This window comes from Orcinus orca, chromosome 2 (assembly GCF_937001465.1).
Source record: "Orcinus orca chromosome 2, mOrcOrc1.1, whole genome shotgun sequence".
Taxonomy (NCBI): domain Eukaryota; kingdom Metazoa; phylum Chordata; class Mammalia; order Artiodactyla; family Delphinidae; genus Orcinus; species Orcinus orca.
In genome coordinates, this window is record NC_064560.1 from 105,612,542 (window position 1) to 105,636,329 (window position 23,788).

The 23,788-nt window shown below is 39.1% G+C and overlaps 1 protein-coding gene across 4 annotated transcripts in view; it reads left to right on the forward strand.

Annotated features, from left to right (window-relative positions):
- MYO5A (myosin VA) overlaps window positions 1-23,788 on the forward strand; it is a 187,223-nt gene that overhangs the window by 157,021 nt on the left and 6,414 nt on the right. For 2 of the 4 annotated variants that reach the window (XM_033409184.2, XM_033409182.2), the window contains 9 exons: window positions 1,761-1,835; window positions 3,257-3,350; window positions 8,878-9,024; window positions 9,584-9,738; window positions 11,569-11,658; window positions 13,301-13,451; window positions 15,832-16,114; window positions 17,977-18,151; window positions 23,652-23,732. In XM_033409184.2, coding sequence (XP_033265075.1) covers window positions 1,761-1,835; window positions 3,257-3,350; window positions 8,878-9,024; window positions 9,584-9,738; window positions 11,569-11,658; window positions 13,301-13,451; window positions 15,832-16,114; window positions 17,977-18,151; window positions 23,652-23,732 — 1,251 coding nt within the window. The remainder of the gene's footprint in view (window positions 1-1,760; window positions 1,836-3,256; window positions 3,351-8,877; window positions 9,025-9,583; window positions 9,739-11,568; window positions 11,659-13,300; window positions 13,452-15,831; window positions 16,115-17,976; window positions 18,152-23,651; window positions 23,733-23,788) is intronic. The other 2 variants (XM_033409186.2, XM_033409183.2) reach the window with 1 other exon arrangement.

Sequence of the window (23,788 nt, forward strand, 5' to 3'; positions counted from 1 at the left end):
AGCTGTACTAAAATAGTTTGGATTTTCTCTGAAGATTTAACAATCTGAATTATCCCTCCATTATTTCATTAGTGATCATTTACATTACAAATAGTTTTCTGGTGTCATATATTCAACCATCTTTTATATTAATTTGAAGCAAAACTCAAAGGTATGGGACTTCCCTGGTGGCGCAGTGGTTAAGAATCCACCTGCCAATGCAGGGGACACGGGCTCAAGCCCTGGTCCGGGAAAATCCCACATGCCGCAGAGCAACTAAGCCCATGTGCCACAACTACTGAGCCTGTGCTCTAGAACCCAAGAGCCACAACTCCTGAGCCTGCGTGCCACAGGTACTGAAGCCCACGCACCTAGAGCCTGTGCTTCGCAACAAGAGAAGCCACCACAATGAGAAGCCAGCACACCGCAGTGAAGAGTAGCCCCCCTCACTGCAACTAGAGAAAGCCCGCGCACAGCAAGGAAGGCCCAATGCAGCCTAATTAATTAATCTAAAAAAAAAAAAAAAAAAAAGCTCAAAGGTATTCTTTTTCCAGTCTGTCCTTCCCTCTGAGGACAGCTTGCTGGTGAGGCTACATTGTAGGAATGGGAAAGGTGGGTGAGGGCAGAGTTTGGACTCTTTTCAAAGGGCCTGAAATATCACTAATTTGTGGGGGAAGGTCTTCTGAATCACGGAATATTTCTGAGATGTCATTTTATTACTCCCAGGTATATTGTTGCTTAAATTAAACTAACAATGCTTTATTGCCTAAGAATTGATATACTAAATAATATAATAATAATTGATCAGCATATAAATTCTGTGCTTTTTAAATGATTATCTTAAAATACAAGGTGAAACCATGAAATAAAGATGATTCTGGGTGGTAGATTCTCAGAGTTTTTTCACTAAGCTGGTTAAGCATTTCCCTTTCAACCTTATGCACAGTATTACTTTTCTTCTCAATTTTTAATAGCTAATACAAACATAAACTAAGCCCCCAAATTCTCAACTGGTAGAATCTAGTTAACGAGTTTGAATTTTAGGAAAACCCTTCGTAGGTCAGCTGCTTCTGCCTCGCTGACTACTTATTCAGGAGAGTGGATTCAAACTTACATATAGGGGATGGTGTACTTTTTCACAATCATTATAGTGTCTCAATCTTAATTGTACATTTCTTTAGGAAACACTTGGGCAGATATTAAAGCAGCGGTGGGCCTAGGGTTAGTGTTCTGAGAAACTACCCTGCAAATCCTTCCCACCCACCTACCCCCCAACACAATCACAGAAATGGTTTTTCTCCCTCCTCTAGTGGACAAGCGTCACAGGCCACCCGCAAGCTGCCTTTCAGGGAAGGAAGGCACACAGCTTCTCATCAGTCTTTCCAACTTCAAACAAGAGCTCCAACTTTGCCATTATTCTCACGTTTGTTTTAAGGGAATTCCCCACTCTTGCCACTGCTACTGGCAGCAAAAAGTGCAGCAACTTGTAAGCAGGTCTGAGAATTGAAATAACAGCCTTATCTGGGGAATATGGACCACAGCTCTGTTTACCTGCTAACATAGCCTGTTTCCTCTGAGCATGTGAAAATATATTTGTGTATATATAATCAGAATCATCTGTATTAGAAAAATTAGAGGGCAATGGCAGGTGACAAATCAGAGCCTTTTGAGTATACGTGGTTTCATTATTTGTGTTTTAAAATATTTTAAAATTGATTTTGCTGAGAGGTAGCATTCCCCTCACAGAGAAAAACAAATGTCCATTGTGCCTGTTTTTTCAGTATTTTGAGGAATTATATGCAGATGATCCTAAGAAGTATCAATCATATCGGATTTCACTTTACAAACGGATGATTGTATGTAAATTCAGAGTGCTTCTCTGTCCTCTTCCCTGCTAATTCTAGCCCTCTGTAACTGAAGAGCACACCGCTGCCTGCCCCGCCCCAGGAAGTCTCTTCAAAAACTGTCACAAAACCTTTCTCCCCACAGCTGTCTTTTAGCCAGTGATGTCGCCTCTATCAATGTCCTGCGTCCATTGTCACCTTCAGTTTGTTATTAACACTAGGCTTACAGTGTGATGGAAGCAAAATTTGAAAGATAAAGTAAAATCCAAGAAACAACTGAACGCTTTGAAATGTTACCAACTGTTCCTTTTGAAACATTGGTCTAGTATCTAAATCAGCCTTGTCTAAACTAAACTGGAAAATGAATGAATATTTGTATTTATAAAAGCTTTTCTAATCCATAACCTGAATAACAACCACAGGCTTATTAAATCACTGATTTATTTCCCTTCCAAGCTCCTAGTCTGCTGTTGTCCACTTTTCTTCTTAATTATCGAACTTTTAATTATGCCGGTCATTTGAAAGAATTCTTGATTAGAGAGCCAATTATCACAGTTTTTTTAACCCCCCACCTTTGAATGAACTGCTTTTGTTTTCTCTTTTTGCATAAACCATGTGGAATTATCCCTTTTTCTCTATAAACAAACTTATATCACCGGGGAGATTTTTATGGGAATGTCATCCAACCTGCCACTTGGTCTGCAGACCACTCTGTCCTGTTTTCTGTCGTTATTTATTTTTTTTAAACATCTTTATTAGAGTATAATTGCTTCACAATGGTGTGTTAGTTTGTGCTTTATAGCAAAGTGAATCAGCTATACATATACATACATCCCCATATCTCCTCCCTCTTGCAGCTCCCTCCCACCCTCCCTATCCCACCCCACTGTCGTAATTTTTTAACTTACCTTTTAATTCCCAAAACTTCTTAACTTTTCTTAAGTTACAGGACTAGTTTTAGCCTCTCCAAAGGGTGGGACTCATAGAGACAGTGCTTCACACACATAGGTGTTAATCAAAAGCCCCTAAGTTCAACCATCCTTAAAACTTCCCAAAAAACTGTGTGCATTCATCAGAATTTACTTTGCCTGTTCCCCCTTTAAAAGAAAAACTTGCTACTGGAATAGCAGTACATTTTACGAGCATTTTAATTGTTGTGGAGTCTACTGGAAAAGACTCCACGGTGAGCCTGCTGTCCATCACGCTGTAAAGGAGTTTACTGCCTTGTATATTTTAACATTTGGCTTTTATTATAGCTGCATTTCCCATTGCCTGCCAGTTTTAGCCAGGTGGGGCTCCACCCATGAGCTTTCATGGAGCTTTTATGTGAAACTAACAAGTGCTGTTTCTGTAATTTTGTGTCTGCTCTCCTTCTGTGCATTTTAGAAGGTTTATTTTGGTCTTTCTGTTATATTTCTCATTTTGATCTTCAGGATTTGATGGAACAACTCGAAAAACAAGATAAGACTGTCCGGAAACTGAAAAAACAACTGAAAGTATTTGCCAAAAAAATTGGTGAACTAGAAGGTATTTAAACATGTTTCTATACAGTTGCTGAACCTTGGTTTTATATGCAATACTAGTGGCTTAAAAGGTTTTTGTGTGAATATTAGGGACAATAACAAAAATGACGTTCAGCAAACCTGGCCTCCGTGGAGTGGAAATTTTCATTAGTAGGTGGGGGAAAATGTTCTTTTCGTGGTAGTAATAATTTACAAAGAGAGAATTCATTCAGCAAACATCTAATGACCGTCTTCTATAGACCAGGCACTATGCTAGGCAGTATTGCGTAGTGGTTAAAAGCATGGATTCTATAGCTAAGCTTCTCGGGTTTAAATACTGCCTCTTCCACTATTAGTCATCTGATATTGGGCAAGTTACTGAACCTCTCTATGCCTCAGTGTTCGCAACTGTTTTTTTTTTTTTGTTTTTTTTTTGCGTTATGTGGGCCTCTCACTGTCGTGGCCTCTCTCGTTGCGGAGCACAGGCTCCGGACATGCTGGCTCAGCGGCCATGGCTTATGGGCCTAGCCGCTCTGCGGCATGTGGGATCTTCCTGGACCAGGGCACGAACCCGTGTCCCCTGCATCGGCAGGTGGACTCTCAACCACTGTGCCACCAGGGAAGCCCTCGCAACTGTTAAATGGGAATGATAATGGTGTCTACCTGACACGGTTTGTAAGGGTTAAATTAATTAATATGTGGAATGCATTTGGTATATTTCCTGACACACAGTAAATCCTATATACAACTTATTTTTATTACTGTTATTCTTAGTATTAGGGATACTAAGATGAGTAAGACAGAGTCTGTGTCCTCAAAGAACTTACATCTAATGGAGAACAAAAACAGAAGTAAATAAGAAAAAAATGAATTATGATTATAAAGAAATAAGATTTTAGAAAACATCTCATGATTTATATATGATGATGGGAAAACACCTTGAGAAGTGATCAAATATCGGTTATTATTATATACAAATGATTCTTGTCTTGTGGGTTAGTGTTTGTTCCTTCAGTAAGTAGGTGCCAGGGATATAGCAGTGAGCAGGGCTAAAGCCACATTCTCAGCTTAGTCCAGCAATGATCTCATTGTTCAAGAGATTCTGAGACCCTCTTTGGAATTGCCTTCAGACCTATGCAGGCTATTACCATTTTGACCAAAAATGATACTGTGCAGCCTGCCCGTCTATTTGTCATTGTCACTCTGAATAATTTTTGCTCTGCTCAAAGGGTGAAGATTCCCCATCACTGGGAATGTTCAAAAGAATCTACCATGATTAACTGTGTGGCTCTCATTCCTCCAACGTGCCAGGCCTGTCGTAACTGTTCCATCTGTTTGATCTTTTTGCTTCTCTTAGTCAAGTCCTGCTTATCCTTTGAGACCAGAGTTATATGTCACATGCTCAAGAGCAGCCTTTCCTGATCACACAGATAGACCCTACGGCTCTACCCTCTGTGTACCGCAATTTGCCTCCCATCTTTTGTGGTTTTCACTGTCATATTTTTAGCAGTTTTTCTGTTTGAATTACTGCCTTCCTCAATGGACTATGAACTTCCTGAGCATGGTGACCACCTCTTATTTCCTCTTGTTTTCACAGCACCTAGTATATTGTCTGACCTGTCATAATCATTCCATTTATTAAAATTTTGAACCTCTGAATCACAGACCCAGACTATGTGTCTGTTGGCGGAACTTTAAAAATCTTTATTCAGGGCTTCCCCGGTGGCGCAGTGGTTGAGAGTCCACCTGCCGATGCAGGGGATGCGGGTTCGTGCCCCGGTCTGGGAAGATCCCACATGCCGCGGAGCGGCTGGGCCCGTGAGCCATGGCCGCTGTGCCTGCACGTCCGGAGCCTGTGCTCCGCAACGGGAGAGGCCACAGCAGTGAGAGGCCCGCGTACTGCAAAAAAAAAAAAAAAAAAAAAACCTTTATTCAGAGAACCTTTCTGCACTTAACTCTGCATTAATTATATCATGAGATGATAATTAGACAGCAGAGTATCTGCTTGAACGAAACTGATTTTAAGGGTATTAACTTGTAAGATTATTTTTTAAGCTCCTAATCGTTTCCTTACCATTTGTTAGTAACTTTTGATAAATAGAAAAGCCATTTATTATTTTACATTTTTACTTAGCTTTCTTTGATATGTATATTTTACTCAAAGAGAAAGCTTAGAGCAATTTTAAGCCATTATCAATCAGAATTCAACCTCATCAGTTAAACTATCCTGCCAGCTATATTCTTAAATCTATAAGTACATTTGAGAAGGCAATTCATAGATTAAACAAAAAAGTCATTATGATATTCTTAAGAAAAGCTGAGTTACATAATACGTATCTACAGAATAAGATGAAATAGATTTATGTGACTTGAGCGTTTGCTGAGTGCAGTGTACCTCCCCTCCCCAAGGCAGAGAAGAAAGACAACACGCTTTTCCAACACCTTTCTCTCCTGTCCCCTTATCCCCACAGTGTACAGAAAACACTGATAACCTTGTACAGCAAAGCACCTTCTAATATCTAAAAGTTTTCATATATTTTTCTAAATATAATATACTTAAATGCTTCTGGTTTAAAATAGCAAGACTCTTACCTCCTCCTATGGGCTACACTTAATTAAGGAGACATTTTTAGAAGCCAGTGAAGACTTTTTAAATGTCAACATACATAATTTTTAGCAGAAATTATATGGCTAAATGGAGAGTGTTTCAAAATTTGATATGCTTTATGCTGTATTTTAATCCAGGAGTGGGTGTTCCATCTCAATTTTCATAGAGTCGGGGAATTTAGACCTAAAAGAATTCTAGAAATCAGTTAATTATTTCATAGGAGAACAGAGCTGAGGCCCAGAAACCATAAGGGACTTCCAAAGTCTCAGCCACTTAGTGGCCAAAATGGGACTAGAACCCAAGCCTTCTGAAGAGCACTGACTTCTTTGTGTCATATTTTCCAACAGACCCTCTCTACTTATAATAATTCATTTGACTCTCAATTAAACCTGAGATCAAGATCTTCCCTGTACCAAAGTGAGGGGAGGAAAAAAAATTTTCCAATTTCCTTTCTATTTCTAGGACAAAAAGGTTCAGGAATGTTTTTCTCTCAAGCATAAAGAATCTATTATACTTGAAAATGGAAATAGATGTTGCTTCAGATCTTCCTAGAAGATTGCTGTATTAGATGGAGCATTCGACTAAATGACCCCCAAGGTCCCCTGAGTCTCTTAAAAACTGGGTGGTATTCTGACTTCTCTCTTTCAGGCTTTATATTTTCCTGATACTACGTAAGGGTTGACATTTTAATTATATGATTATTTTAATTATATGATTTGTTAAATAAGTCAAGGTCATGTTGAGCTGACATCTATATTTTACCTGTGAGTTTTTGTGAAGACTCTAATCTCTGGGAAGAATTCAAAGACAGAGTAAAATTTTAATGAAAGTATGGCACATTTTATCTCTGACATTTTTGTACAGAACCAAAAATATCTTCGTTAGAGATTTTGCAAAAGGAAAGTGAAGCTTTCTTTTAAAACGTAATATCTCTTAGTTAAAATACTCACCATATTTCATAAATTCTGTGGTGCACAATTTTTCATATTTTAACATCTCTGAAATTAGGATGTATCTTACAGAAGTTGATGGGTTTTAGTTTAACTGGCAATATTTTTCCTTCTTTAGTGTTATATAAAATAATACTATATGTCATAATCAGTGGCACCTTAGATATGATAAAATCAGTAGGTTTAAAACATTCTTTTTGAGTTATACAGAGTCCAAATGTGTGCATTTGTTGATAAACTTAGTATGTTGAATCTGTTTTCTCCCAGTTTCCCTTCGTTGAATTGTTTCTGTAGCTTAAAGCAACCAGTAACATAGATGGCAGGGATCTTATTACTTTGTTTTACATGCAGAATATATACAGGAGCTGTGAAGGTCACAGCTGTGTACTGATCCTGAGATCCTCATGCTGTCGTGTTTAAACTAACTCCAGAAATAACTTATGTAAAACTAAATAGTTTGAATCTCCTATCTCTTGTAGAGAGGCATACAAGGCATTCAGTTAGTCCTGCAGTTCTGGACTGCATCATGCATATGAAATGCTAGGTTATGGGAGGTGGCCACAGCCCTGATTTGTCCAATCACAGTATGATCGCTCTTTAGATATCATAATGTTGGTGGACGGTGGTGATTTTCAGCGCTGATAGTCCCGGTGTGTGATGCTGCGGCATAAGGTGGACGAGGTGTCACCAGGCTCTGTGCCACATGAGCAAGAGCACTGGCAGGTATTGGTGTTCTCTGTGATAACCTCATGCTGTGGAACTGGCTTCCCAGAACTAACACCGGAAGTTGCCCAGAGTGACAGGAGAAGCATGGCTGATACCTTGTGGAGTCAGCAAGATTAAACTTTCTAATGCATCTGATCTGCGTTTTGTTTGTTTGCCAGCAGTCTCTGAACTCAAACTTAAACTACACCCAAATAGATTTCTTTTTTTTTTTAACATCTTTATTGGAGTATAATTGCTTTACAATGTTGTGTTGGTTTCTGCTGTATAACACTAAATAGATTTCTTAACTGCCCCCCTTCCTGTAGATAAAAGAATTAAAAATCTTACTAGCATATAGCTCCACAAACACCATCGTAACTCAAGCTTCCCTTTACCTTCCCTTGAATTTCCCATTCAATTCTCAATTTTGAGATGAAATTGGAGACTTTTTCTTAACCCTCAGTTCTTCTCTGGCAGCTGCCATCAACAGTGGTGATCATTTTTAACATCTGAAAGGGTTGTTAGCCAGCGGTTGTACTTTACTGGTTGCAGCTTTGTGGTGGGACTTTTAGCACTTTACTAAAAACAAACAAACAAAAAACTGAATAATATTTAGGAAATCATATTAAATACAGGTTGTTTTATCTGCTCATGATTTCTTTGGGAGTGAGGGGTGACAGGAGAACATTAAGCCTTTTCCTTATGAAGGCTTTGTGAGAAATAATACATTTCACATCAACTAGTGTGAAGAAACTCGGTTCTACCAGCTACCTTGATGTGGTTTGAACTGATTGCAATGATACATTTAAAGTAAATGTTCTTTCTCTTTAATGACCAGATTCATAGAGCTAAAGGTAAAGGGGAATCTTTTATAGTCTGGCTGCCTCTTTGTAGAATATTGTTTTTTCCTTCTGTAAATTAAAGTCAAAATATATTTAGACATTTATGATTGATACTGATTAGTTAACTAAGAAGTTAAACCACTTACTTTGGAGACATTTAATCTTATTACAAAGTAAACCTTATTACAAAAAAAAATGCTTTTGAATCTAGTAAGATTCTTTGGTGTTCATAGTAGCCAAGCACTAGAGTGACACTAGAGTTAGAGTGACATTACCGTATAATTTTATCATCTATCCACCCAGAAAAAATACTGAAAGAAGGGACAATTAAGTGGTAAATATGGCAAGCTTCTGTTGTTATAGAGTTTACTTAAAATTATAGGAACATGGAAACCTCTCATCTTTTCTACCTGGAAGACATTTTTCTTCTTTTTGTTTCTGATGAAGTGGGCCAAATGGAGAACATATCCCCAGGGCAGATCATTGATGAGCCCATTCGTCCAGTCAACATTCCCAGAAAAGAAAAGGATTTCCAAGGAATGCTGGAATACAAGAAGGAGGATGAGCAAAAACTTGTTAAGAACTTGATTCTGGGCAAGTATTTCCTGCGTGAGATAAAAGGTCTTTCTGGTACACGTGTCGGTGGTGGGAAAGGCTAGTCACTCATTTATTAAATATTCACACTGGTTTCTTTAGTCATCCTTGACTGCTGTGCGTATAGTGCTGTAGCAGCATCCTGACCACATCCTGGTTGTCAGTCACACGGCAGGGACACTTGCTAGGACCCACCTAACTCCTGGAAGAGCAGGTTCCATAGGGAATGAAGAGTTTAGTTTGGGATGGGCTTAGTTTGACATGCCTGAGCAGAGATGTCAAAAGCCACTTGATACATGAGCCTAGAACTCAAAGGAAAAGTCAGGGCAGGAGATAGACATTTGGGAGTTGTTGTATAAGCAGCTAAGATTCACATGTTCCTACCCTCAAGAATTTCTCCGCTTAGTCAGCTTTTAAAATATGCTTTTTTAAAAACACGACCTATTTACCCTGAATGATTGAACTCTTACATGAGAGCTGTGCTTTTGTATCTCAAAAAGCATTCCTCGTGAAGACTTTCAAAGTTATATAAGATTATTTTTCCTCTTTTCTTTTTTAGAACTGAAGCCACGTGGTGTAGCAGTCAATTTGATTCCAGGGTTACCAGCGTATATCCTGTTTATGTGTGTTCGACACGCTGACTACCTGAATGATGATCAGAAAGTAAGGTCGTTGCTAACATCAACAATAAACAGCATCAAGAAAGTATTAAAGGTCAGTTCATGTTCAACAAAATTCTCATAATGAATATTAATGATGACAGAGTCTGCACAGAGGTATTTTTCCTTCCTTAAACTCGAGCTAAGTTTCCAGTTATGACCACTTTCTAGTCTCAATCTATACCTTCCATTGTAGGAAACATTCATTCTGTAAAGTGTCTATGTGCCTTCTTTCAAAACAGGGCTCAGGTTGAACAGTAATCAAAATTAAGTCAATATACTTGCATTTGATTGTGAAGCAAATTCAGTTTTGTCATAGAAGTTTTCTGCTTTGAGGTCTTAGAACTAAATTAAAAATACCTAGTGAAGTTCATATATACAGGGAATATGATGCTATAGTTAAAATAGGTGTTAAGTAAGTTTAGTAATACCTAGCCCATTCATATAAAAAGATGTTTGATAAAACATTTAAAATTCTCTTCTGACTTTTCTTCCCATTATTCTCCAGCTCATCTCATAATTTTCCTTGTTACCTTAAATGCCTGGTTCCATGTGAGAAGCAACACACAGATACTAATCAGAGAGGAAAGAGTTGGAAAAGGCAGCAAAGTTACATAATAGAACAGAAAGCCCTGCATAGCTCAGTAATCACTGAGTCACTTGCATGATCATCCTCTTGACAATCTAGAAAAACAGTGAACATTATTCTTAGTTTTAACCATTTTTCAGTTCTTTGGCATTAAGTACATTCATACTGTTGCATAACCATCACCACCATCATCTCCAGAACTTTTTCATCTTCCCCAGAACTTCTTCATCTTCCCCAGAACTTCTTCATCTTCCCCATCTGAAACTCTGTACCCATTAAACACACCCTCCCCAGCCCCTGGTCATAACTTTTAATGCCGGTTCTCAGTCCCTCCTGCACAGATAGTCTATGTGGTTACTTTCTACAGTGCTTACTAAAGTGTGGAGTTTCTGAATATTTAACATTCAAAAATTGATGAATGTCTTCTGAACGTAACTCATTTAATTTTTGGTGTATTGATGCTGTATTACATTTAGATAGACTACGAGTTTTACTACTTCTTAAGTCAACTCCTACAGAGACAACAAAGCCAAATCGTAAAGTTTTCTCCGTCTCATCTGACTTGCAAGATGAGAAAATTTGGATAAATTCTTCCAAATTTATCTAATTTGACTAATTATTGTACCAAATTGTTTAAAGATTAAAAAGGAGTAGATACTTGAACACAGCACCCTTTTGATACCATTTTAAATGGATGTGCGTTTGTTTCACATCCCTTTTTAAACTGAAGTGTATTTGTCGTGTGTCCCTGGTTTGATTTCGCAGAGGTGGTTTGACATGTGGCCCAGACCTGATGAAGAGCCAAACTCTCCACTGCTCTGCACAGGGCTTCCTCCATTCCATTTCTCATTAGCTCCCCAGAAATTTTATCTTATCATTGACAAGATTTTTAACCTAATCTGGGTTTCAGTGCTTCACAATATTTGTAATTCCCTTTTGTGCCTTTAGTCCTTTCTGATTCCCTTCAGTAACCCTCAGGGAAGTGAGTTTGGGTAAGCTGTGGCTCGGTGAATTGTTTTCTGCTTAAAGGGACTGCTAAGCAAATATCAATTGCATGACCAGGCATCATTTTCTAATGGCATTTTCTAATTGCCAAGCAAAGTAACAAACAACCAGTGAACTCAGTGGTTGAAATTCTCTAGCAATGATATGAGGCTTTACAACTGCAATGTGATTTATTTTTATAACTGTTGTTAATGGTAAGTGAAGGAAATGGGCCTTCTGGTATCTGTTTGGTTTTTTCAGGCTATTATTTCCCTAAGGAAAAAGCTAATTTAGGCTTATTCTCTCTTTCAGAAAAGAGGTGATGATTTTGAAACTGTGTCCTTCTGGCTTTCTAACACATGCCGATTTTTGCACTGTTTGAAGCAGTACAGCGGAGAAGAGGTGAGAAAGCCTTGATCACAAAACCAGCATGCTATACTTTCTCTGACCTTTTTAAGGAAAAAAATTTAAAGCACAAACTATTTAGCCATTTGTTAATTTAGAAACCTGAATTCAGAGGTGGCTTGGAAGTTCATAGCTTTGTTTGATGTTCATTATTTACAAAACTGACTTGGGAAGTGACATAGTTTCTTCCCTCTGAGAGTTTGTATTATGAGAAAGCACAGCAGAAATAAAATGAGCATTGGTCATTGAATGGTTATCACACTGAAACTTTTTGTTAAGATGTGAAAATGGGCTTTTCAAGGACTGATGTATGAATATTGAGCTATTTAAAGAAATTAATCAGTTTTGGCTTGTGTAATACATTAAAGGTGATCAAGGTAAAACATGTCTCTTTAGATTTGTCCACAGATATTTTTGCTTTTGCTTATAGTGATGTGGTCATCAGTTGGTTGATAGACTTCATATTTCAAAACTATGTAATATATTAATAATTATCATTTATTAAGGGCTGCTTAGTATGTATCAGACAGCATTTATTGTACATTATGTTGTTTAATTCTTGTTTAACATCTCAGTGAGGTAGGAATTATAACCCAGTTTTACAGATGAGGAAACTAAAGCTCAAAGAAGTTCATGACTTTGCCCAGGTGCTCTCAGTCATAAGGAGCTTAGCTAGGATTCTGGGTCTGCCCACCTCCAAGAGCCTCTGTCCACCTCCAAGAGCCTCTGTCCATAACCACTGCCCTTCGTACCTCCGCATCCTTTGCCGGGAGGGCAGGCAGAGAAGCTGAGCAGTAGTACTTTCTGAGCACCCACAGGCTAGGAGCAGAGGACTGTCCTGGCAGATGATGGGAAATGCAATATGAGCAAGACATGGTCCTTGAGCAGATGGGACTAGCAGAACAGAATCCTCCAGAAGGCCTATTAACTGTCCTTTCAGTCCCCAGTTCTAGACCATGTTGTTAAGTAGGTTGCAGGGAGGCAGATGCTTGAGTGTGGGCAGAATCCATCAAGTAGGCAATTGTCTTTGTCAGGCAGTGCCTGACAGAAGTACCTGCCTGTACAGTTGGCTTTCCATTTTAACAAATACCACCAAAAGATTCCATTCTAAGCTCAGACTGAGAATCATGTGTGGATACAGTAAAATATAGTAAAGAGAATTTTTTAATTTATTCACCAGTCTCTGTAGAAATTGATCAATTTAAAGAAGATTACTTACGTCCTTCCAGTGTAGTATTTATAAATAGGGCTATATTTAATGAACTGAAGTTAAGAGATTACTACTTTAGATAATTTAGTGCTTGGCAGTGAACCAGCTGTTTCATAAGTGAAAACACTCATTAGTTTTTTTTTCAAATCAAGTTCCCCCATCTTGTTTCATTGACATTGCTGGTGGAAAAGCTTAAATGCTAGGTTGCCAAGTTTAGATTATTCAACCGCTAGTAAGAAGTGGAAGGGGAGACGTGATGGAAACAAACACACAGAATTTGAGAAGGAGTATCCTGGCATTTATGTGTAGGTTGGAATGGGAACTCTTTGGAGAAAGGAAAAAAGAGCATGAGGTTGCCGATCAAATGAGAGAGTTAAACAGGAGACATTTTACTTCATCTGTATCATTAACTCTCCGTTATGGCTCTAGGGCTTTATGAAACACAACACATCTCGCCAGAATGAACACTGCCTCACCAATTTTGACCTGGCTGAGTACCGACAGGTGCTAAGTGACTTGGCCATTCAGATCTACCAGCAGCTCGTGCGGGTGTTAGAGAACATCCTTCAGCCAATGATCGGTAAGGCCAAGGCATATTGATGACATCCAGGTCTGTCTACCTCGTGTGCCCGCCAATAGATGACCACCAGTGGCACATGTGTTGGAGCATGTATTCATATGGAGAACATAAAGTAGTAAGACTCAGTCTCAAAATTAGCTGAGGAATCTCAGAACCCCAGCCATGATGAACTGGGGTACCTCGAAATCACTGCTTCCACATGATGGAAATGGCAGTATATAGTTTACTTCCCTAATATGTAATGCCTCTCTCTTATGATTGGGTCATGCTTTATACCCAGCAGTAGACCTCAGACCTCATCCAGTTTTCAAAAACACTTTAAACTTTGGTCTAGCGTACTACTACACTGAGCTTCCTAGGGACCCATCTAAAATGAAGGAGGCTTGGGAGGGTATGTACTTTGCCTATTAGGCTACAGTAAGAGGGCTGGGAAGGTACCATTGCAACAAGAACAGGTCTCAGACACTCCATGCTGAGTGGAACATCTCATGACCCCTATGGAATTGTTAAAGGCAATTTGGTTTAAAGTAGCAGTTTCTCATTGGATGAGAAACTGGTGTGTGTGTGTGTGTGTGTGGGTGTGTGCGTGTGTGTGTGTGTGTGTGTTTCTACGTATGTGTGATTTCATGTACCTATCTTTATATATGTATACTCACTCTGGGTGTGTATTTATGTATCATTCTACCTGTATTCCTTTGGAATGTGTAGCAGGTGTGTAATAGGAATTAGAAGGCATGTACAAATTGCAGGCTGCTAATTTTGAATGCATTGAACTTTTTTTTTTAAATTTTTTAAGTTACCAAACTGTATTATCGTCAAGCAAATTATCAACAGCCTCTTAAGGCTACTACCAGTTACCCTTTCTTTCCCCATCTATGTGTTTTCCACATTTCTACAACTTCATCTCACCTCTGTGGGCTCCTAGTGTCCCATGTTTTATTGCAGGCCCCCCTTTAAGCAACTAGAAACATAGAAGGCTGAGGAAGCCATGGGGGATGGCAGTGGTTTCTTCAGCTGACGTCTAAAAGGTCATGAATTTAAAGCAACCTAGGTCAGCAAAAATGCTTGAGGTAACACAGATGCAGAGGTCAGCTTCAGTCCATTCTCTTCTACTTTTGCCTGGTTTCATTGGCTAAATAAGAAATTTTACCTTTAGATGTGCCACTAGCTGCATCTCCCAATGATTTTACAACCACAAATGTTTTGAGTCAGTATGAGGTTCTTTGGAAGCTGCATTTAGCTCTAGGACATATAACAATGAATCAGGAATGGCCCCTGCTCTCAAGGGGGCTTCCAGTCCAGGGAGTGGGCATCCCAAAACCATCCTAGAGGAGGCATAAGCCAAACGCTGCAAGAGCGTAATAGAGGGAGCAGCAGTGCCCCAGATGAGAAGACTGAGTCCTGGGAGGCTAAGGCCAGCCCGAGGTCTCCCTACTGTTGTGGGAAGCTCAGGGCAAGGAAGGGCCCAGCTCTCTAGCCCCACACAACTGCCCTCTCCCAAGTCTTCTCCAAGACCACTGCCTGGTCCCCTGCCTTTCTTGGTACTTGATTTGTTTGCCTCTGGGGCTCGATATTACTGGTGAACTTCTTTTTTCTTTTTTTTTTTTTTGCTGTACGCGGGCCTCTCACTGTTGTGGCCTCTCCCGTTGTGGAGCACAGGCTCCGGACGCGCAGGCTCAGCGGCCATGGCTCTCGGGCCCAGCCGCTCCGCGGCATGTGGGATCCTCCCAGACCGGGGCACGAACCCGCGTCCCCTGCATCGGCAGGCAGACTCTCAACCACTGCGCCACCAGGGAAGCCCTACTGGAGAATTTTTATCTTCTCCGTAACTGCTCCGTACATCTCTCTCAAAAACCCTCCCAAGGGCTTCCCTGGTGGCGCAGCGGTTGGGAGTCCGCCTGCCGATGCAGGGGACGCGGGTTCGTGCCCCGGTCCGGGAGGATCCCACGTGCCGCGGAGCGGCTGGGCCCGTGAGCCATGGTCGCTGAGCCTGCGCGTCCGGAGCCTGTGCTCCGCAAGGGGAGAGGCCACGACAGTGAGAGGCCCGAGTACCGAAAAAAAAAAAAAAAAAAAAAAACCCTCCCAAGATACCTCACACGTGCTATTACAAGGCTTCATATTTCAGAAAATGGGCCATTAAGAATTCTTAATTTCATGGTAAATTTTTGAATTTAAGAATTATTACTATTTTTTTGAATTTAAGAATTATTCCCTCATTAAAGTTTAAAATCCAGAAGCCCTTTTATTGAGTTCTTTTCCCCTCTATGTTGATACTCAAATCATTTTCATAAACTGAATGTGTGTATGTCTGTGTCTTTGTGTGTGTGTGCACACGTTTCCTTCCAGATCTTCTTTTCTGACACTTGAACTTCTCTTGCAGTCTCCGGAATGCTAGAGCATGAAACCATTCAGGGTGTGTCTGGGGTGAAGCCCACAGGGCTAAGAAAGCGAACCTCCAGCATTGCTGATGAGGGTACCTACACACTGGACTCCATCCTGCGGCAGCTCAACTCCTTCCACTCAGTCATGTGTCAGCACGGCATGGACCCCGAACTGATCAAGCAGGTGGTCAAGCAGATGTTTTACATCGTGGGGGCCGTCACACTGAACAACCTCCTCCTCCGGAAGGACATGTGCTCCTGGAGTAAAGGCATGCAGATCAGGTGAGCGAACGCCAACAGCTGCCATGGCCTTTTCATGCTGCCCAACCGCTTGCCGGGGCTCATGTGAGGCTAGTGTACCTGAGGTCCACTGCCCCCACCCCCACTCCCCGCCAGGCGAGCAGCAAGGGCAGACTGGGCACAGAGCTGCTTCCTCTTTTCTGGCTGGACCCTCCACTCTCATTCGTGATTGCTCCTGGCCGTGCCTTGCAACCCACTGCTTGTTAGAAACCCTGCTCCATGTGAAGATAACTCGTTTTTGTTTTTTGTTTTTTTAAAGGGAACTTTATTTATTTTTATTTATTTATTTTTGGCTGTGTTGGGTCTTCGTTGCTGTGGGGGCTGTTCTTCATTGTGGTGCGCGGGCTTCTCATTGTGGTGGATTCTCTTGTGGAGCACGAGCTCTAGGCATGCGGGCTTCAGTAGTTGTGGCACGTGGGCTCAGTAGTTATGGCTCACGGGCTCTAGAGCACAGGCTCAGTAGTTGTGGCACGTGGGCTCAGTAGTTGTGGCTCGTGGTCTCTAGAGCGCAGACTCAGTAGTTGTGACGCACAGGCTTAGTTGCCCCGCGGCATGTGGGATCTTCCCGGACCAGGGCTCAAACTTGTGTCCCCTGCATTGGCAGGCGGATTCTTAACCACTACGCCACCAGGAAAGCCCTGATAACTCGTCTGAGGGAGTGGGGAGATGATGAAAACTACATAAAGATGAGATAGCTGCTTCCTCTCCTTTTGTGTGTGTTTTAATTGTACAATAACAAAATATCAAACTATAATGAAGATTGCTAATGTTTGATTGCTCTTATAAATTTATTTTGACAAAATACTGTTTTGTACCTATGGCAACAAGAACATGTCTAATAGATCTTTTACTGATGTTTGAAATACGCCCCTCTCTATTTTAAGGAAAGCTGTGCTCAATTTTGTCCAGCTGCTCTTCAGCATAACCTTATTAGCATAATGGAATTTTTTTTCAAATAATTTATTTTAAAACAGCTAGAAAATTCACCAAGAGGTGGAAAAAGGATTTCTCCTATGAAAGCCTGTAGTTAATCTCAGGAAGCGTTGGCTTTCTTTTCAAATTTTCCATTACTCACATCCACTGTAGGTAGTGGTAAGAAGATAATGCTTTCCACTCAGGTCGTAGAATTTATTTTTCTGCAAGTTCTGTTCATACCTATGAAGCCCCTCTTTGCCTGATTACTAAGTCCTGACTGTGGGTCCATTTATCTCATTTGCGAACCACTATCACTTGGTTGGCCACCTCTTAAAACGTCGCATCTGTGTAGTTTCTATGTCTCTCTTCATATTTTGGGTCTTTGTCTCTTCCCATGGCCCCCACTTGCCCTTCTCGCCTTCATCCCTGAGCTTCCTCAGGCCACTACCTCCATCACCCAGACTCTTCCCTAAAGAGGGCCGGAGCACAGGGTCTATGTGGGGATCTTGTTATTATGTCTATTAGCTTAGAGTCTGACTTAAGGAAGAGAGAGTACTTAAAGGATTATCAATTCTCACCTCTCAAGTTGTAAGAAGCTATAAAATGTTTTCTGCTTGGCTCTTTAATAAGGACACAGGCATATTATGTGTTCTATTTTGGTTTTTAGCACATCTTATTTCATAACTTGCTGTAATGGCTACATTTCTATCTCCCATTAAAGAGAATTATAGTCTCTAGAATTATACCTACTCTTATATAATTATGATTATAAACCCCCTGATTATGTATAGTAATAAATTTTTAAGCACAGCTAATGATTTAAAAAAACAGAATTTCACTGAAATTCCTGACAAAGCCATGCACAGAAAAATTAAGACATTTATGATAACATTCAGTAAATTTGCATCACCTCCCTTTTTCTGGCATAGGTACAATGTCAGTCAACTAGAAGAATGGCTGCGTGACAAGAATCTGATGAACAGTGGGGCTAAGGAAACCCTGGAACCTCTCATTCAGGCTGCTCAGCTTTTGCAAGTGAAAAAGAAAACAGATGATGATGCAGAAGCCATTTGTTCCATGTGCAATGCTTTAACTACTGCCCAGGTAAGGCGATTTTCCCTATTATAAAACAAGTTAACATTCATCAACGGTGACATTTAGGGAAGTAAAGAAGGCTTCTAGCTATTGCTTTTGTCTCTGAGCTGACTTCATCTGTGTCAGAGATGATATATATCAACATTGTAGATCTTGAAGAAGGGAGATTTTACCACAAGGTATATTTCAGTACTAGTCACAGTCCTGCACATTCAACATTCAGTACTTACTTATGCACTCTCTACACTGTTCTGTATAATGTTCTAGCCACTAAGATAAAACCATGAACAAAACAAAGTCCCTGTTTTCATGGGGGTGTACATTCTACACATTCTATGGAGTTTGTACTCCATAAAAGAATTTTCCATATTATTTAATAATTGAATGATTCTTTAGACTTCTCTATTTTAAGACAAATAATTGTGTTTTTTTAATTGAAATATAGCTGATGTATAATATGATGTTAGTTTCAGGTACACTACACAGTGATTTGACATTTCCATACATTATAAAATGATAACCGAGATAAGTCTAGCAATCATATGTCCCCACACAAAGTTATTACAATATTATTAACCATATTCCTTATATTGTAGATTACATCCACATGCTTTATTTATTTTATAACTGGAGGTTTGTACCTCTTAATCCCCTTCACCTATTTTAATACCCCATGCCCCTCCCCTCTGGCAACCACCCATTTGTTCTCTGTATCTGTGAGTATATTTTCATTTTTTTGGTTTCTTTGTTTTGTTTTTTGGATTCCACATATAAGTGAGCTCTTATAGTATTTGCCATTGTCTGACTTATTTCACTTAGCATAATGTCTGCAAAGTCCATTCATAGTGTTGCAAATGGCAATATTTCATTCTTTTTTATGACTAAGTGATATTCTTTGTGTGTGTGTGTGTGTGTGTGTGTGTACACCAGTCTTCTTTATCCATTTGTCTGTCGACAGACACTTAGATTGCTTCCATATCTTGGCTATTGTAAATAATGCTGCAATGAACAGAGGGGTGCGTATATCTTTTCAAACTAGTGTTTTTGTTGTCTTTGGAAAAATACCCAGAAGTGGAATTGCTGGGTTTTATCATAGTTGTATTTTTAATTTTTTGAGCAACCTCCATACTGTTCTCCATAGTGGCTGCACCAATTTACATTCCCACCAGCAGTGCATGAGGATTCCCTTTTCTCCACCTCCTCACTGACACTTACTATTTGTTGTCTTTTTGATAATAGCCATTCTGACTAGTATGAGGTAGTACTTCATTGTGGTTTTGATTCGTATTTCTCTGGTGATTAGTGATGTTGAGCATTTTTTCATTTGCCTGTTGCCCATCAGTATGTCTTCTTTGGAAAAATGTCTGTTGAGGTCCTCTGCCCATTTTTTAATCAGGTCATTTGTTTTTTTGATTTGAGTTATATGAATTCTTTGTATATTTTGGCTATTAACCCCTTATTAGATATATTGTTTGCAAATATGTTCTTCCATTCAGTAGACTGCTTTTTCATTTTGTGGATAATTTCTTTCACTGTGCAAAAGTTTTTTAGTTTGATGTGGTCCCATTTGTTTATTTTTGCTCTTGTTTCTCTTGCCTGAGGAGAGAGATCAAAAAAATATTGCTAAGACCAGTGTCAAAAATGTACTGCTTGTATTTTCTTCTAAGAGTTTAAGGTCTTAAATTTAAGTCCTTAATCCATTTTGAGTTTATTTTTCTAAGTGGTATGAAAAAATGGTCTAGTTTGATTCTTTTGCATATAGCTGTCCAGTTTTCACAACACCGTTTACTGAAGAAACTGTCTTTTCCACATTGTATATTCTTGCCTCCCTTACTGTAGATTAATTGACCGTAAAAGAGTAGGTTTATTTCTGGGTTCTCTTTCCTTTTCCATCAATCTATGTGTCAGTTTTTGTGCCAGTACCATACTATTTTGATTACTGTAGCTTTTTAGTATGGTTTGAAATCAGGGAGCATGATACCTCTAGCTTTGTATTAGTACTTCTTTCTCAAGATTGCTTTGGCTACTCAGTTTTTTGTGTTTCCATACAAATTTTAGAATTACTTGTTCTTTGAAAAATGCTTTTGGTATTTTGATAGAGATTGCATTGAATATGTAGTTGCCTTGGGTAATATGGTCATTTTAACCATATTAATTCTTCCACTTTATGAGCCCGGTATATCTTTCTATTTGTTTGTGCCATCTGTACTTTCTTTTATCAATGTCTTATAGTTTTCCAAGTTCAGGTCTTTCACTTCCTTGTTTAGATTTATTCCTAGGTATTTTATTCTTTTTGGTACAATTATAAATGGGATTGTGTTCTGATAATTTATTATTAGTGTATAGAAATGCAAAAGTTGTCTGTATATTAATTTTGTATCCTGCAACTTTACTGAATTCATTTATTGGTTCTAATAGTTTCTTGGTGGCATCTTTAGGATTTTCTATATACAGTTTCCTGTCATCTGCAAACAGTGACAGTTTTACTTCTTCCATTTCAATTTGGATTCCTTTTACTTTTTTTTTCCTGTCTAATTTCTGTGGCTAGGATTTTCAATACCATTTTGAATAAAAGTGGTGAGAATGGGCATCCTTGTTTTGTTAGAGGAAATGCTTTCACCATTTTACCATGAGTATGATGTTGACTGTGGGTCTGTCATATATGTGTTTTATTATGTTGAGGTATGTTCCCTCTATACCCACTTTGTTGAGAGTTTTTATCATAAATGGATGTTGAGTTTTGTCAGAAGCTTTTTCTGCATCTATTGAGATGATCATATGATTTTCATTCTTCAATTTGCTAATGGGGTGTATCACATTGATTGTTTTGTAGTTATTGTAAAATCCTTGCATCCCTGAGATAATTCCCACTTGATCATGATGTATGATTCTTTTAATGTTCTGTTAAATTCAATTGGCAAGTATTTTGTTGAGGATTTCTACAACTATGTTCATCAGTGATACTGACCTATAATTTCCTTTTTTGTGGTATTTTTGTCTGGTTTTGGTATCAGGGTGATGTGGACTCGCAGAATGAGTTCAGAAGTTTTCCTTTCTCTTCTGTTCTTTTGGAATAGATTGAGATGGGTAGATTCAGGTGTTAACTCTTATATTTGGCAGAATTCCCCTGTGAAGCCGTCTAGTCCTAGACATTTGTTTGTTGGGAGTTTTTTGATTACTGATTTGATTTAATTACTTGTAATTTGTCCATATTTTCTATTTCTTCCTGATTCAGTCTTGGGAGACTGTACATTTCTAGGAACTTATCCATTTCTTCTAGGTTGTCCATTTTATTGGCATATAATTATTCATAATAATGTCTTACGATCGTTTGTATTTCTGTGATGTCAGTTGTAACTTCTCTCTTTCATTTCTGATTTTATGTATTTGGGCCCTCTCTCTTTTTGTCTTGATAAATGTGGCTAATAGTTTATCAATTTTGTTTATCTTTTCAAAGGACCAGCTCTTAGTTTCATTGATTTTTATTCTGTTGTTTTTGTAGTCTCTATTTCATTCATGTCCATTCTGATTTTTTTTCCTTCTACTAACTTTGGATTTTGTTTGCTCTTCTTTTTCTAGTTCCTTTAGGTATAAGGTTAAATTGTTTATTTGAGATTTTTCTTGTTTCTTGACATAGGCTTTTATCTCTTAAACTTTCCTCTTCCCTCCCTTTTCATATTTCTAGTTGTGGCCTTTTCTTTTCCACTTAGAGAAGTCCCATTAAAAAAATAAAAATATAAACATAAAGCTAGTTTGATGGTGCTGAACTCCTTTAGCTTTTGCTTGTCTGTAAAACTCTTTATCTCTCCTTCAAATATGAATGATAACCTTGCCAGGTAGAATATTCTTGGTTATAGGTTTTTTCCTTTCATTACTTTGAATATATCACCCCACACCCTTCTGGCCTGCAAAATTTCTGCTGATGTTGTTATGGGAGTTCCTTTTTATGTAACTAGTTGCTTTTCTCTTGATGCTTTTAAGATTTTCTCTTTATCTTAAATTTTTGCCATTTTAATTATAATCTGTCTTGGTGTGGACCTCTTTGGGTTGACCTTGTTTGAGACTCTGTGCTTACTGGATCTGGATGTCTGTTTCCTTTCCCAGCTATTATTTCTTCAAATAAGTTCTCTGTCCCTTTCTCTCTGTCTTCTCCTTCTGGAACCCCTACAATGTGAGTATTAGTGCACTTAAGTTGTCCCAGAGGTCTCTTAAACCATCCTCATTTTTTTTTCATTCTTTTTTTTTTGTTGTTCAGTTTCAGTGATTTCCACTATTGTCTTCCAGCTCACTGATCCATTCCTCTGTATCATTTAGTCTACTGTTGTATTCTTCAGCTCTTTTGGTTCTTCTTTATATTTTCTAACTCTTTGTTGAAGTTCTCACTATGTTCATCCCTTCTTCTCCTGAGTTCACTGAGCATCTTTATAATCATAACCTTGTAGATTGCTCAACTCCACTTTTATTAGTACTTTTTCTGAGGTATGTCTCGTTCCTTTGTTTGGAACATATTGCTCTGTCTTCTCATTTTTCCAGTTTGCTGTCTTTTTTCTGTGTACTAAGTAGGTCATATACATTTCCCGATCTTAAAGAAGTGGCCTTATGCAGGAAACATCCTATGGGGCTCAGAAGCATGCTGCCCTCTGGTCACCAGAGCTATATGTCTAGGGGTACCCCCTATGTGGGCTGTGTAGGCCCTTCTGTTGTGGCAGGGCTGAACTACTGTTGGCTCAGTGGTGGGTGGGGCTGGCCCCTGGCCTGGTTGCCTGCCCCACCCTGTTTCCTTTGGTTTCTGCTGCCCATTTTTTGGCAGGGCCAGCTTATAGCACGGCTGGCCACAGGGCTCAGGGGAGGCCAGGGCTGGGGCTGGCCCATTGGTAGATAGTTAAGCCCTCAGCACTAATTAGCTAGAGGGAGGATTCCAAAATGGTGCTGAGGGGCAATAACTGATCATTCAGGGAAAGTCTTATTTAGCTGTGCATTGAATTTAAGGAAATGAAAAGATGGGAAGGGCATTTGAGAACAATGGCCACAGCATGAGGCAAGGCATAGGCATAAACATACCCACTTTTCTTTTGCCTAGTTATTTCTGTGCTGACTCTTGGATTTTTTAATGTTCATCACTTATCTCAAAACATAGAAATCTTACATAGATTACACATAGAATACATATAGAAAGTAACTAGCTGAATACACAGGACACTGTTAACTATTGTTACTTTGAGAGATTGAGAGCATGCAGGTGGGAGCACTTTTACTTTTCATGTTTTTTCAAATTTATGTTGCTTCTTAAAGTGTAAAATATTACATTAATACATTCTTATTTTAAAAATTCAACTAATAAAGGTAAATGTGCCTTCAGAACCACTCCTTCTCCCCTCTTGCCCTAACCAAGCCCTGAGTAGAACTGAAAACTGTATGCAGAGATCCTTTTAGTTTTCCAGATAACAGGTACCCAGCATGTATGTATTTGATAATATGCTAAAGACTTTGATCATTTTATTTCTCCCAGATTGTCAAAGTGTTGAATTTGTATACTCCAGTTAACGAGTTTGAAGAAAGAGTCTCTGTGTCATTTATTCGTACTATACAGGTAAGATCTCCCAGGCTTTCTTTTGCTTTGATTCACCAACACAGTCGTTTGAATGG